This window comes from Thunnus maccoyii, chromosome 10, assembly GCF_910596095.1.
Source record: "Thunnus maccoyii chromosome 10, fThuMac1.1, whole genome shotgun sequence".
NCBI classification, from domain to species: Eukaryota; Metazoa; Chordata; class Actinopteri; order Scombriformes; family Scombridae; genus Thunnus; species Thunnus maccoyii.
Genome location: NC_056542.1, coordinates 5,751,808 through 5,767,567, shown reverse-complemented (window position 1 = coordinate 5,767,567; position 15,760 = coordinate 5,751,808). Strand labels below are relative to the sequence as shown.

General features: G+C 37.9%; 1 protein-coding gene across 1 annotated transcript; it reads right to left on the bottom strand.

The window, feature by feature from the left end:
* Positions 1-2,323: 2,323 nt before the first annotated feature.
* Positions 2,324-6,855, bottom strand: LOC121905164. The gene is made up of 5 exons (XM_042423193.1): positions 6,792-6,855; positions 5,431-5,725; positions 4,527-4,681; positions 2,753-3,035; positions 2,324-2,543 (listed from the first exon to the last, which is right to left on the bottom strand). Exons 1-5 carry the CDS (start codon positions 6,853-6,855, stop codon positions 2,393-2,395), a joined length of 948 nt encoding a protein of 315 aa, XP_042279127.1. The 3' UTR covers positions 2,324-2,392.
* Positions 6,856-15,760: the final 8,905 nt, after the last annotated feature.

Below are 15,760 nucleotides of genomic sequence, written 5' to 3'. Positions count from 1 at the left end.
GAGGTGACTGGGAAAGAGGAGAAAGTACAGGGTCTTCTGGAGGTCAGGTCATTAATGGACAGGTGATGAATGGCAGGGAATGGTGAGTTCCATGGACATGCAGGGGACTGGGGAAGTGAGCGTGTAGCTGAAGGCAGGATGGGAAAAATAAATACCACAGAGACAGCTGTTGTGATAACAGCAGTCTATGGGGAAAGTGTGAGGTGTATTAGATCCATTGAAAGTTTATCTAAAGCCCTCAACTCATGCAGACTGCAAACAGCAGTAACATATGTGCTGTTCTTGAAGGTTCAATCCAGCATTGTTTGCTGGTTTAGAGGAGTCCTTTTAAAGGAGAAGGCTGGTCAAATTCTGTACTTTTCTTATTGGCCCCAGTGTGTCAGAGAATAAAGTACTGCTTAAAGAGCAAGTAGGACTTTCAGCTGTAATTCAGCATAATCTTGGAATAAAAATAAATTACCTGAGGCTTGGAAACATGCAAAAATGCTGCCTACAACTGCATCAACATTTGAATAACATGACTTTGGTTTAGGCTACACAAAATAATGTAATTCTGCACACCTGACATTTGACATGAATTTGAGTAGTAGTTGCAACTTGACTGGACTTTTCATAGGGCACCAATTTCAAAAATAATTGCACATTTCTACTACATAGGGGACTTAGATTTAAGAAATTATCAAATGTACAGCAGTGAAATTCCTCTTTAAAGTCCCCCTCCAAAATCAAAAATGTGTTTTTCTTGTTCCATTAGTTGGATGTTTGCGTTTCACTGTTTGTTTTCACATTCATCTGCTGAGAGGGGAAAGTTTCTCTGTGCTCAACGAAAACTTTAACATGTGTAACAACAAATATGATTTGTGTTTCAACTAGTTTGGAGCTATTTGCAGGAGACATCTTGTGTCCTGCAGTTCAACTTTTGAAATGAAAGTATTTGAACATTCATAGATTATGGATTTTTCAAAAATGGAGAAAGAGATGTCTAATTTCTAATTAGGTAATTGAACTTCTTTGTGGAAAAGCCACATCAGACACATTATCATTCAAACCAGTCTTTTAATACATCTTAAAAGATGTATGGGGGGATCTTTAACCTTTTATACACTACATTTATCACCAACAGTCCTTAAGCATAAATTAACACTTGTTTGATCCACTGTATGCTATCAGCTTTAACATGAGACTACTTGCAGATAAAAGGTATGTTGACTGTTGACTGAGAGCTTAACTACTAACCAAAACCATGTTTCAAATTCTGTTCCACCTTTGAATAGTGATTTCCTCCTGTTAAAATATGTTTCCTGTAGCACCCCCCTCTGCAGTTGGGGTAAGGTTGGGGTTGGATTTTGGTTAGGCGTAGCAGAGATAACTGGTTGGTTTAGGGTAAGTTTGGGGTCAAGTTAAAGTCCCCCTCCATTCAAAAATGTGTTTTGTCTATTGTTACTTCACTTGGATGTTTGAGCTTATGTGAAGTGTCACTCATAGTGACAAACACATAATTATCGCTAACAGAGCCTTTTAGCCTGTTTTGCTTCTTGTTTTGGTTTTACACATTTGTATGGTTTAGTCTCACTACTCAAAAGGCTCTGATAAACCCACAGCACACTTCAGAGAGAAAAGACAGGACCACACTGATTGATATGCAGCCTTTAATAATGCAAGCAGACTAATGTTTCAACAGTACAGTGTCTACATCAGAATCAAAGAGGACAAAGGCATAAGGCAAACACACATATGTAGTCACCGTAGGATAGGTGTACAGTTGTTATTGGGTAGAAGTTGAACAGTTCAAATATATTGGATAATAGATTAAAAGGTGGGAATTGCCAGAGACAATGTCCAGGTGCCAAACCCATACATTAAAAACAGAAAAACAAGAAATGACATCAATAGCAAAAGGTTCATGTTTTGCAGCAGACATAATATCATGAATTGGAGGAAGTATGACAAATTCAGCTCTTCATCTAGTATCTAGTAGCTATAGAACAAATATGTTTTTTCAGGAGTCATGGACACCAAACTAGAGCTAAAAAGGAGATTGAATATTGGATTCACATTCATCCTGCAGGCAGATACATGACTCCAAATGAATGCTAATGTTGGTTTTGTGTTGACAGGATGTGTAAATGGGCAACTGTTTGCTAACATATTAGCCACAACAATTTTATTCAGCTAGATGATGTTGTCAGCTTGTTTTGGAATTATTCTGCCTCCTAGTGGTCAAACATTTATTAATGCAGCTTTAATGTGATCTAACTATATGTTGTCTCTAATGATGTTAATGTCATAAGTGAAGCTTAAGCTATGATTGCAACCAGAATCTATAAAAGAGCATCAGGTAAATACCAGCTATGTAAATTGTCATTGTTGTACATTTTGAACCTCGTCAGATCTAATCCAGTCTAGAGCCATACACCTCCACCTCACACAGGTGCAGGTAATCGCTTCTTCCAGGAATGACTATGCTAACATAGCGACCGTCCATCCCGTTACAGTCGAATGTGTGGGTAAAACCTGCAGGGATGTGTGTGATCACAGCACACCTAGGAGAAAAAGAAATTACTTTGATAACTTATTGAATGATCACTTTAATAAATGGATAGACCTATTCATTTTGGTTTTAAAGCTTAATATAAGTAAATATAAGTTACTGGTAAGTATAAGTTATATAAGTTAAAAACTTAATGACAAATATCCATTCATAACCAACTTTTAGTCATAGTAGTATTTTAATTAATGGACTGTAAACTACCTGGTATTGCTGTTGCCATTGTTCACAGTAGAATCTCCAACACGGATCTCAGCTCCATCAAGTCGATGTGGGTATATATTTTCGTTGGTTATCTTAACAGAAAACACTTTATGTGTTTTCTGCAGGTCCACTCGCCACCAGGGACTGGCTATGTATGATGTACAAGAGCAGGAGCCATCTGCATAGGTGCTGTCACGATTCCCATCTATAGCATTATATGCATCGCCAAGATATGAATACAATGATGACTGTGAGGCTTTTCCTTGAAGTGCCAGGTTCTCTCCTGTACAAAAGGACACATTTGCAAACATCAGCACTGATACATAGTTTTCCTTGCTATCTCTAGAACAAAGTGGTCCCAATTTGTGGATGTCTTGAACCTGAAAGTCACAATTATTTGCACATTGTTGTACTTTCCAGTGGTGAGAAACTGCACTGAAATATGGAGCATTTATGTATAGTTGTGCAGATGCTTGTCACAAAAATTGAAGGATGCACCAGCAGTTGGCAGTAGAAAATGTGCCAGATTTTATGTTGTGCATCAGAATACAAAGTATTTTTCTTATTATTATTCAACACATTTTCAAATCTTTTTCAGCAAATATCCAGTATCCCAGTAACTCTTCAGAAATTGTTTCTTCATAGGATATATCAGTTCTTGTCTCCTATGAATAATTTTAAAGATGTTAACTCTAAATAAACCAGTTAACCAGATACTTCTGAGTCTCACTATGGTCCCATTTACACCTGGTATTAACGTGTTCTGAATCTGGATGCATTATCTGAATAAAGACATTCAATTCATGGGTTTTTGCATTTACACTTGGTATTAAAATGTGTTCTTGTTTTCTTAGTTGTGCCAGCATTATGATCACATTTCAATATGCAAATTAGCTAGGCACATCTGGTGGACTTGTCAACAATCATCTGCATCCCAGGCAAAGGAAACTACTGTCATGAATGGACGCCATGTATTAATTGCATGTTTGAGTTAAGACACATTTATACCCCGTTTACACCTGGCATTAACATGCGATCTGTATCTGGATATGTTATCTGAATAAAGAATAATGCATGTTAATGCAGGTGTAAAAGCACTCACAATGCACTGTGATTGGAATGCGATCGGATTGGCCAGATAACATTTGGAGGTGGTCGGGCTCACATTGTTCTTGGATCTCAACCAGGTGTAAATGCAATCCATATCTGTATAGTGTGACCACATTCATGAAAAAAAAATCATCTCATTAAGTTTAAAGGCCACCTAACTCTTACTTCCAGCTAAAGCGGGCTTGTAAAAACTACAAGAAGCTGTAACTAGAAGTCCTCCCTTACAAAAAAGCAAATGATATCTCTTTTGCAGTTTGTTTGACCTGGGACGCGATATGTTTGCTGACGAGTCCATCAGCTCCACCTAGAAAATTTACATATTAAGATCCAATCACAAGGTAGGAACAGCTAAAAAAAGGAGAACACATTTTAAAGCCAGGTGTAAATGCAAAGACCCATTGATTGGATGTCATTATCCACATAATGTATCCAGATTCAGAACACATGCTAATACCAGGTGTAAATGGGGCCTCACTTCAAAAAGATACCACTTTACAAAGCAGAGATTTATTTTCAGCAGGAAGGAAATACATTTTGCTCATTTTCTTCATTCAAATGAATGCTGTTCAAATTCTGCTGTGACTGCGGCTCTATAGAAAATGAGGCGCCAGCATCACCTAGCAAATTAAATTTGTGTGGCTTTAGCCACATATTCAATTCTCACCAGTTGGGGCACGGTACCCGTAGACTTCCACTTCACAGAGTGTGAGGACCCTTCCTTGACCAGGTAAAACCACAGTCACATAACGTCCCTCCACGTGTTTTTCAAGAGTTATTATATGAGACCTGCCTGCTGCGATACTAGATATCACAGCGACCCTAAAAGAGAGAGAGGAAACAGTGAATGAATGCATTTTATAGCTGAAGTAGTTTAAATGATTTTTTATGCATTGAAAAAAAATTAAGTCATTCAATTATTTTTATAAGATTATTTTTTGTTATATGTTAAATATAGTTAACTTGTCTTAGAATTTCTGCTGCCTGCATTACTAAGCATTATGTTGTCCAGCTAAACAACAAACAGCTGATGGAAGAAAAGGGTTTCACAGGTACGGTGGGAGATTTAGTATTCTGACTGATTTTCCCGCCTTGAAATAAGGACTACTAACAAGAAAACAGTGTGATGTCCTTTGAAGCGAAAATATAGTTTTTTTTTTAAATTTATTTTTGCATTACAATTAAAGTAAGAAATTACTTCTTTTATTTTTAAAATGCTGTCTAGGTGTGTTTATTATTTCAGAGGTTGAAGGACATATACATACATTAGACTGCAGTCCTTCTATACTGTGTTAAAGGGCCAATACACTCAATTATTTGGTATATTGTGGTCTCACAATATTTAGTTATATCCTGGAGGTATAAGGTTTCTAAAGTGAACTAATATAAATAACATTAAGTTAATCAAAGTTACCATATCAAAGTTGTTTGGGATAAATAACTCAGGGCCCCATCTACGTATATAGAGGGTAGGAGGGCTACATAAGGATCTGGGTGGTTTAAAACATCTGTTTAATGATTTCCAGGGAGAAGTCCTGCATCTAATGAGTAATTACTGTATGTTCACTTACACTGTGTCTGTGGCACCATTGTAATGTAAATTCTTTCCGATACGAATCTCTGCCCCATTGATCCTGTCCTCACAGCAGTCTCCTCTGTTGGTGATGATGACAGAGGTGATCATGTAGGACTCCAGCAGGTCCAACCTCCACCAGGGGTTGTTCTGTTTTGCAGTGATGCTGCATGAACCGGCTGAGAATCTAGATTCACGGTTTCCATCAATGGCGTTGTAAGCAGCACCCAAAATACCCTCATTTCCATCAGCACGGTGTGACTGAGTTGCTTTGCCACGCAAGGCCACATTTTCTGTGAAAGAAATACACACTTGTTTTTTCCAAAGCTTAATGTTGATTATCCCTGTGGAGGGATTTATATCACACCTGAAAACCTATGTGTGCCCATCCTGTGATCTGCATTAGTGTGATTTGGATGCTTTGTTTTCAGCCACGTCAGCAGCGTGGTCATAGGGACATTTGGTCCACCACTTTGGGCCAGACTGATGCTGTAATTCTGCTGTTTACCTTGCAATCGTTGCAATGAAAAATGAAATTGTGTGGGCAGTGGTGACAAATTGTGAACACAACAATGACTTATCATCATCTTTAAGTTCATATGGAGAACTTGTTTGTGAAGAGCTGTTTTACAGAGCTACATTATCATTTATTTGGAGTCTTGTTTCTGTCCACCTGGTGTAAGGCCAATATTCATTCTTTTTGCTATGTTATATCTAGCTCTTTAGCTGCTAAATGCCCTACTATGTTCACCAGTCTTTTTGCCGTTTGGTGCTGAGCAGGTAGTGTACAGTGGGTTTTTCAAGTTTTTTCTGTGAAAACAGCTTCCTGCTGTGGCCGAAAATGACACTAATAGTTACTTTCTTTCCATAGAATATGCGTTGATTTAGAAAAAAGTCACTCAGTTTTTAAGAAATATTTCTGAAAATTTAGACAACTCTGCAGACGTGCAGGGCCATCATTTCTGCAAATTAGACATTAAATGCATAAAAAACAGTAGAGTCTACTCCTATGACCAACAAGGGTCACCTTTCACTGCATTACACAAATAACTAAATAAAACATATTCTGTTTGATTTGTATTAAACATAAAACTAATCATCTCTAAGTGACATAAACATAACCACTTCTCCATAAAAAAACAAAGAAAAGAAACTTGTGCACAGTGTTATTAACAAAATTTTGAAACAATTCCACTTAACACATCCAAGCCACATGAATCTTTATTACTACTCCACTACTATCTTTTTATTGTTTACATATAACTAATTATCCATTTTAGGGCACCAGGATTATTTGGCAATTATACTTGTTAATGTCTTATAACACAGATATCACAGACATAGCCAGATCATACTTACTGTAGGTGGAAGCCGAGCACGTCCCCAGGAAGAGCAGCAACAGCAGAACTGAACCGTGCTCCATTGTTCTGGTTGAGACGGATTACAGAGTCAATAATAGAATTACACTGAAGAAATTTATTTTGTCATCATTATTAATGTATGAAGTTTATCCCTGACCAACAATCTAATGCTTTGTTCCAGATATTGGATATCCAAAGTAAATAAAAATGAAATTACTTCTCTAAAATGAATGACTGATAGATATTAAGTAATTATATTAACTGACAGTACACATACACATGAAATAACCCTCGAAACTGTGTATTTGAGAGCATGGCTATTCAGCTACAACCACATACCTTGACATGAGGAAGATGAAAAGCCGCTCTCTGCGCTGTGCTGATGAATATGATTTGATGTGAACCACACAGGGATATTTATGTGCACGTCTTATGGTGGCATGTGCTGTTTATTGCTGATATACAACAGTCTTGTATCTAGATAAGAATAATTTCGGCTATCAAGTGGAGCAGGGATGGGCAACTGTAGATGATGTTGTAAAATAGAGGATGGCAGCTGCAGTTCCATTGATTTTGTTTGAAGTTTTGTATGTCAATATTAAAGATCAAATACTGCATCAAATTTTGCAGTTACAGGAGAAAGTGTGAGGTGTGTTAACTTTGTGTTCTATGAGAGACAGTGGCTGCACCAGAGTTGGGTTCTTGAATACATCTCAAACTTGGACCTAAAAAGTGGGGCAAATAATGTTCAGAAAAGACTCTAAAGAAAAGGTAACAGCATTAATCAGCAAAAACAGAAGAGGAACTATCATCTTTGGATATATTTTTTAAATCAACAACAAACAACTAGCTAGTTGTCAACTGCTAACTGCTACCTGCCACTGTTACCAACATTCAAAAGGAGAAACTGCACTGCAGAAGCTAAACTAAGAGTTATTTTGTAAAGACAAGAATAGAAATTAAGGGGTCCTTGTCAGTGGTATTCTCTCCCTCTCTATGAACTGGTGTGATGGCGGCACAACCGTCGTTGTTGGTGGCCTCTCCTAGTTCCAATTTTGCAGTGTCTTTGTCCATGTCTATGTCTATGTCTGTGTCATTGTGTGGAGTGCAAGGGACATATGTCAATGATCGTCAGTTTCTTTTGGACATTCATAACAAAGACTTTTGCTACAAGAAATACTGTCTGGGAGCTAAATCAGCTGAGTGTGCTTGGTCTGCTAAGCCCAGTGGACCCAAAGGAGACCACGGTCTCGCCTGGAGCTGCACCAGAGAGGAAACATTGAAAGCGATGTGACAGGATGTGGAAGCAGGGCAAGCACGGAGGGATGCAAGCTAGGCTAACTGTTAACTCATACAAACATACAGCAGTTCCAACAATCATGCTGCCTAATGTTCTCTGGACAGCAAAATGGATTATATAACTCCTCCATCATTGCTGGTTGCTCATTCACATGCAATAGCTGTCTACATCCAACTGAGATATGTACTTTTCTCTCTAAATGCACTTTGATGCACTGTGCTGCTAACTGCTTGTTCTTTTTTGTTTTGTTTTGGGTTTTTTTCTCTTGGGATTTATATGTTTTTATCATTTTTTAAAGGGAATTTTTAGATATACAGTATATCTTTATCCTTTCTGTTGTTGCACTGTTGTGAGCTGGGAGGAGCAGCATTTCATTTTTTTGTGTATGCAAATACAGCAGAAAATGACAAACTAAATCTTGAATCTTGAATCTTGAATGACTTTAAGCTTGACCAAAGCCCTTGACTCCTGTAGACTGTATACATCAGGATAAGCATGAGACTCAGTTGGGCAGGTGGGTGTTGGAACCAGGTGACTGGGAAAGGTGTAAATGGAGAGTTGCATGGAAATGCAGGGGCCTGGAGAGTGTGAGAGTGTGACTGAAGGCAGGAACAGAGGCAGGATGGGAAAAATAAAAACCACTGACGCAGCTGTTGTGACAATAGCAGCCCATGGAGAAGTTTCCTTCTCATAATTAGGTATTTTGGTCCCATTTATAGAATTAGACCACTTTACTCTGTGCTGACTGTTATATTCTATGAAAGAGGAAAAATAGCATCTAGCTGATGGACAAATTCAATTATGTGTATTTTGGGTTTCAGTTGAAATCAATTAAATCAATTTGCTAAATTACCAGCACATCCACCACAAAAATACAGCTGCAAACTGTAAACACACAAAGAAGACACAAATGACATCACTCTTGCGTCTGAATTGAGCCAGAAACATCATTTTGTTGTAGTTTTTCACCGTTTCATCCATGATTGTTTCCCAAACCAAGCTGAAATAGAGAATGCAGATCAAAGGTTTTTTGACCGTCCATCGATGTCCTCTGGCAGCTTTCTGGCTTGTCTGCAGCTCTCTGTAAGTTTGCAATGAGCCACATAAGTAACTCCAGCGCACCATTTGCTTTATGATCCTTGCATACCAGGATGATATAACTGGACTCAATGAGGTAAAACCTTTTGTAAATGAAAATAAGCCTTTGTAAAGAGATATAATGCTGTTCAATGTTAACTTTGTCTCTGCCAACCAGCTGCTCTAGTAGGAAACATATTCGCCACCTGCTTTCCATAAACACACCATCAGTGGCCTTGGACAGAACCACTTGCAATGCATTCTGGTTGTTGTAGGATTTCCCCCTCTAGAGCGATAGGGGAATCTACAGCCTTTTTCTCAGTTTTATTTAGTCATTGCATTAATATTTTAATGCATTATGTAAAGCACCTTGAATAAACTTGCCTAGCCTCGCTATACAGGATCCAGGTGGTTGGTGGCTGAGTGCAAGGGCACACAGCAACATTGGAAATCTGGCAGAGAACAATAATAAATGGGCAGGTATATTTACACAATGGAGTGATAATGGAGTGATCGGGAAAATGAAGAGCATCTGTGCTGGCAGATAATCAGGTGATGACTGTTGCAAGTACAGGGTGATTGAAGAGGTGACTGGGAAAGATGGGAATGTCAGGTGGTCAGGTGATGAATGGCAGGGAATAGAGCAGCCTAGTCGCCCGAATAAAACATTGGCATTGTACGTTTCTGCAAAATACGTTGAATCTCTATGTTTCAACACGTGTAATATGTAGTATATCAACGTTTCTAGAATATGTATCATATCAACATTTCTAAAGTGACCTAGTTCACATGAGATCTATATGAGTTGACTTTCTTATTAGGAGGAGGAGGGGGGGTCGGTGGATGGCAGGAAAGTTAGTTAGATGGAAGAAAGTTGGAGATCAGCAGAGAGCATGGTTAGAAACTTGACACCAATACCTGCTTCCTGTTTCAACCGATAAGACTGGGTGTTTTCAGTGAGATGTTGGGACATTTGCAGCTGTTTTTTTTTTTTTCTTTTTAACCTGAATCATGATCTTTAACAAGTCCCTAACAAGTGGTTTTTGTGCCTAAACCTAACCAGACCTTAACCACAGCGTTGTCACATCATAAAACATAATTATTTAACTGATAATGGCCAACATTGAAACATAGACATTAATAAATTAAACACTTGTAAATTAACACTTGTTTAATCCACTGTCTGGAGTTCAAATATATTGGACAAAAGATTAAAAGGTGGGAATTGCCAGAGCCAATGTCCAGGTGCCAAACCCATACATTAAAAACAGAAAAACAAGAATTATGTGAAATCAAGCATAAAAGTTTCATGTTTTGCAGCAGACATAATATCATGAATTGGAGGTAGTATGACAAATTCAGCTCTTCATGTAGTATCTAGTAGCTATAGAACAAATATTTTTCTCAGGAGTCATGGACACCAAACTAGAGCTAAAAGGAGATTGAATGTTGGATTCACATTCATCCTGCAGGATACATGACTTCAAATGAATGCTAATGTTGTTTTTTTGTTGACAGGATGTGTAAATGGGCTGTTTGCTAATGCACCTGAGGGGTGTGATATAAAACAAAGTAGCCAAGTGATTAATTTTTTTGTTTTTTATTGGTGAGATTGATGAACGGATGATACACCGACCCATAACACATCCAAGCTGCATTAATCATTATTATCAATCTGCTATCTTTTTATTCTATATACAACTAATCATCCGTTTTAGGGCACAAGAATGTTTTTTGCAATTACACTTGTTAATGTTTTATAACACAGATATCGCAGACATAGCCAGATTATACTTACGATAGGTGTAAACTGAACACGTCCCCAGGAAAAGCAGCAACAGCAGAACTGAACCATGTTTATTAAGGATATTAAGTAATTATATGTAACCAACAATACACACAAAAATGAAATAAACCTCTAAATTGTGTATTTGAGAGCATGGCTATTCAGCTACAACCACATACCTTGACATGCAAAATGAATTCAGAGGAAGATGAAAAGCCGCTCCCTGCGCTGTGCTGATGAATATGATTCGATGTGACCCACACAGGGCTATTTATGTACACGTCTTATTGGGGCACTTGCTGTTTACTGCTGATTAACAATAGGCTCATATTTAGATAAGACTAATTTCAGCTATCAAGTGGAGCAGGGATGGGCAACTGTAGATGGTGTTGTAAAATAGAAGATGACGGCTGTAGAGTTGCATGGAAATGCAGGGACCTGGAGAGTGTGTGAGGCAGGGACAGTATACAGTATATCTTTATCCTTTCTGTTGTTGCACTGTTGTGGGCTGGGAGGAGCAGCATTTGGTTTTTTTGTGTATGCAAATACAGCAGAAAATGACAAACTAAATCTTGACCAAAGCCCTTGACTCGTGTAGACTGCAAACAGCAGGATAAGCATGAGACTCAGGTGGGCAGGTGGGTTTGGGAACCAGGTGACTGGGAAAGGTGTAAATGGAGAGTTGCAAAATAAAAACCACTGACGCAGTTGTTGTGACAATAGCAGCCCATGGAGAAGTTTCCTTCTCATAATTAGGTATTTGGTTCCATTTAGAGAATTAGACCACCTTACTCTGTGCTGACTAATATGTGCTGTAATATTTTATCATTAAAGAGGAAAAATGGTGTCTAACTGGTGGACAAATTCAATTACGTGTATTTTGGGTTTCAGTTGAAATCAGTTAAAGCACAGTGCTACAGTGCCAGCACATCCACCACAAAAATACATCTGCAAACTGTAAACACACAAAGAAGAAACAAATGATGTCGCTCTTGCATCTGAATTGAGCCAGAAACATCATTTCATTGTAATTTTTCACCCCTTCGTCCATAATTGTTTTCCAAACCAGAAGAATGCAGATCAAAGGTTTTTTGACTGTCCACTGATGTCCTCTGGTAGCTTTCTGGCTTGTGTGCAGCTCTCTGTACGTTTAAAATGAGCAACATAAGTAACTCCAGCTCACCCTTTGTTTTATGATCCTTGCATACCAGTATGATATAACTGGACTCAATGAGGCAAAGCCTTTTGTAAATGACAAATAAGCCTTTGTAAAGAAATATAATGCAGCTCAATACTAACTTTGTCTTTGATAATTGGCTGTTCTGCTAGGAAACGTATTCACCACCTACGTTCTATAAACACACCATCAGTGGCCTTGGATGGGACCGCGTGCCATGTATCCTGGTTGTTGTAGGATTTCCCCCTTTAGAGCGATAAGGGAATCTACAGCCTTTTTCTCAGTTTTATCTAGTCATAGGACACCAATTTTGAAAATAATTGCACATTTCTACTACATACTGTAGGTGACCTAGTTTTATAAATCATCATATTTACAGCAGTGAAATTCCTCTTTAAGTACTCCTCATTAACCATCTTGCTCTTACATCTTTACATATCCTGTATTTATGCTGTTTTCCTTTTTTTTAATATTTTAATGCATTATGTAAAGCACCTTGAATTCCTCTTATATATAAAATGTGATATGAAAATAAACTTGCCTAGTCTCACCATACAGGATCCAGGATCTAGGATCAGGTTTGGTACCTGAATGCAAAGGAACACAGCAACATTGGCAATCTGGCAGAGGACAATAATAAGAGGGCAGGTATATTTACACAATGGAGTAATAATGAAATGATCAGGAAAAAAAAGAGCATGTGTGCTGGCAGATGACAATCAGGTGATGACTGTTGCAGGTACAGGGTGATTGGAGAGGTGACTGGGAAAGATGGGAAAGTCCGGGGGCCTCTGGTGGTCAGATGATGAATGGCAGGGAATGGAGACTTCCATGGAAATGCAGGGGACTGGGGAAGTGAGAGTGTGGCTGAAGGCAGGATGGGAAAAATAAATACTACTGAGACAGCTATTGTGATAATAGCAGTCTATGGAGAAAGTGTGAGGTGTATTAGATCCATTCAGAGTTTATCTAAAGCCCTCGACTTATGCAGACTGCAAACAGCGGTAACATATGTGCTATTCTGGAAGGTTCAATCCAGCATTGTTTGTTGGTTTAGAAGAGTCCTTTAAAAGGAGAAGGCTAGTGAAATTCTGTACTTTTCTTATTGGCCCCATTGTGTCAGAGAATAAAGTATATAAATAAAGTAATAAAGTAATAAATCGCCTGAGGCTTGGAAACATGCAGAAATGCTGCCTACAACTGCAGCAACATTTGTATCACATGGATTTGGTTTAGGCTTTTGGTTAGGTTTCGGAATCTACAGCCTTTTTCTCAGTTTTATCTAGTCATAGGGCACCAATTTCGAAAATAATTGCACATTTCTACTACATAGGTTACCTAATTTTAAGCATTCATCATATTTACAGTAGTGAAATTCCTCTTTAAAGTCCCCCTCCACTCAAAAATGTGTTTTTCTTGTTTCATCAGTTGGATTTTTGCTCTTCGCTGTGTGTCATCACACTATGTGTTTCCACATTCATCTGATGAAGAGGGAAAGTTTCTCTGCACTCACTGAAAAGTTAAAGACGTGTACCAACAAGCATGTTTTGTGACATAACAACTAGCAAGCAAAACAAAGTTTATTTATATAGCACCTTTCACAGACACCAATCACAAAGTTCTTTGCAGCCAAAGAAATAAAATCAAATACAATCAAATCAAATTAAATAAAACAAAGACACCAGATAATATACAGGGATAACAGGCAAGAGACAAATTAAAACAAAGAGTAGCCCATGCTACACAAATGCTACCCAAACTAGTTTGGAGCTATTTGCAGGAGACATCTTGTGTCCAGAAGTTCAACCTTTGAAATGAGAATATTTGCATATTCATAGATTATGGGTTTTTCAAAAAGGGAGGAGGAGAAGAGCCACATCAGACAGAAATTATCATTCAAACTAGTCATTTTATATGTTTTAAAACATGTATGGGGGATCTTTAACCTTTTATACAGCGCAATTTATCACCAACAGTCCTTAAGCGTAAATTAACACTTGTTTAATCTACTGTCTGTTATCAGCTTTAACATGAGACTACTTGCAAAGAAAAAGTATACTATTGACTGAGAGCTTAACAACTACCCAATCGCCAGAATAAAATGTTTACATTGTACGTTTCTGCAAACCATGGATGCATCGAATGTCTACGTTTCAATGTTGACTTTTCCCATTAAATGGCCATTACCAGTTGAATAATGATGTTTTATGATGTGATAACGCTGTGGTTAAGGTCTGGTTATGTTTAGGCACAAAAACCACTTGGTTAGAGTTAGGCAAAGATCATGGTTTGGGTTAAAATACCCGATTTTTGTTGCAAGAAAAATGGCTGCAAATGTCCCAACGTCTCGCTACAAACACCCCTTTTTGTCAATTGAAATGGGAAGCGGACTGTGGTCTCGAGGTGGTTTCCAACAGTGCTCTCTGCTGCTTTGATGCTTTTCCAACTTTCTTCCATCTAACTCTCTAACCAACCACCCAACCTTTCCTCCTCTTAATAAGATAGTCAGCACATGTAGATGTCATCTGAACTACGTCTCTTTCTCTATGCTACGTATTGTAGAAACGATGAAATGATACGTATTGAAACATAGAGGTTCAACGTATCCGTGGTTTGCAGAAACGTACAATGTCAAAATTTTATTCTGCCAACTGGGCTGAGTTTGGAGTCAATTGTGCTCCAGTATGTAACTTACACAGGTGTGACGTGGCAACTTGAAGCCACCAGGGCACATACACTGAGAATGGACTTTACAGTGAAGAGGGAGACATCTTGTGTCCAAAAGTTAAACTTTTGATGAGGGAGAAGGAGGAGATGCCATTTTAATGATTTTAATGTGGTAATTATACTTTTTTTGGTGGAAATTTAATATGAAACATACATTATTGTTCCAAGCAGAGTATTTTTATGTTTTTATACATGTCTGATGGGGATCTTTAAACATCTCAGAGGACGTCTAGTTGGGGTTAGAGGTAAGTTTGGATTCAGGTTGAGGCAAGAGGAAACTAATATTAACAGGGAAACAGTCTTTAACACAAATACAAACAATTTTTATTTATATAGCGCCGAATCACAACAAAAGTCATCTCAAGGCACTTTTCACATAGAGCAGGCGACCATCCATCCCATTACACTGGAATCGAATCTACTTGACACATCCAAGCCACATTAATCTTTGTCATCACTCCACCATTTTTTTATTATTTACACTCATTAATTATCCATTTTAGGGCACAAGAATTTTTTGGGTTTTTTTGCAATTATACTTGTTAATGTTTTATAACACAGATATCACAGACATAGCCAGATCATAGTTACAATAGATGTAAGACGAGCACGTCCCCTGGATTAACAGCAATAGCAAAATTGAACCATGTTTCATTATTCTGGTTGAGACAGATTACAGAGTCAATAATAGAATTACACTGAATACATTTACATTGTCATTATTATGAAGTTTATCCCAGACCAAAAATCTAATGCTTTGTTCCAGAAGTTGGATATCCGAAGTGCATTAAAATGAAATTACTTACTAAATGTAAAATGAATGACTAATGACAATCAAGTAATTATATGTAGCCAACAGAACACACAAAAATGAAATAACCCTCCAAACTGTGTATTTGA

What these genes read in the sequence shown, in the direction of transcription:
- LOC121905164 (XM_042423193.1), bottom strand. Translation starts at nt 6,855, where the DNA reads ATGGAGCACGGTTCAGTTCTGCTGTTGCTGCTCTTCCTGGGGACGTGC. An exon ending in CGGGTACCGTGCCCCAACTG is followed by an intron (nt 3,036 to 4,526) that starts GTGAGAATTGAA and finishes CCTTTTGTACAG; the next exon opens with GAGAGAACCTGGCACTTCAA. An exon ending in AATGGCAACAGCAATACCAG is followed by an intron (nt 2,544 to 2,752) that starts GTAGTTTACAGT and finishes TTTTTCTCCTAG; the next exon opens with GTGTGCTGTGATCACACACA.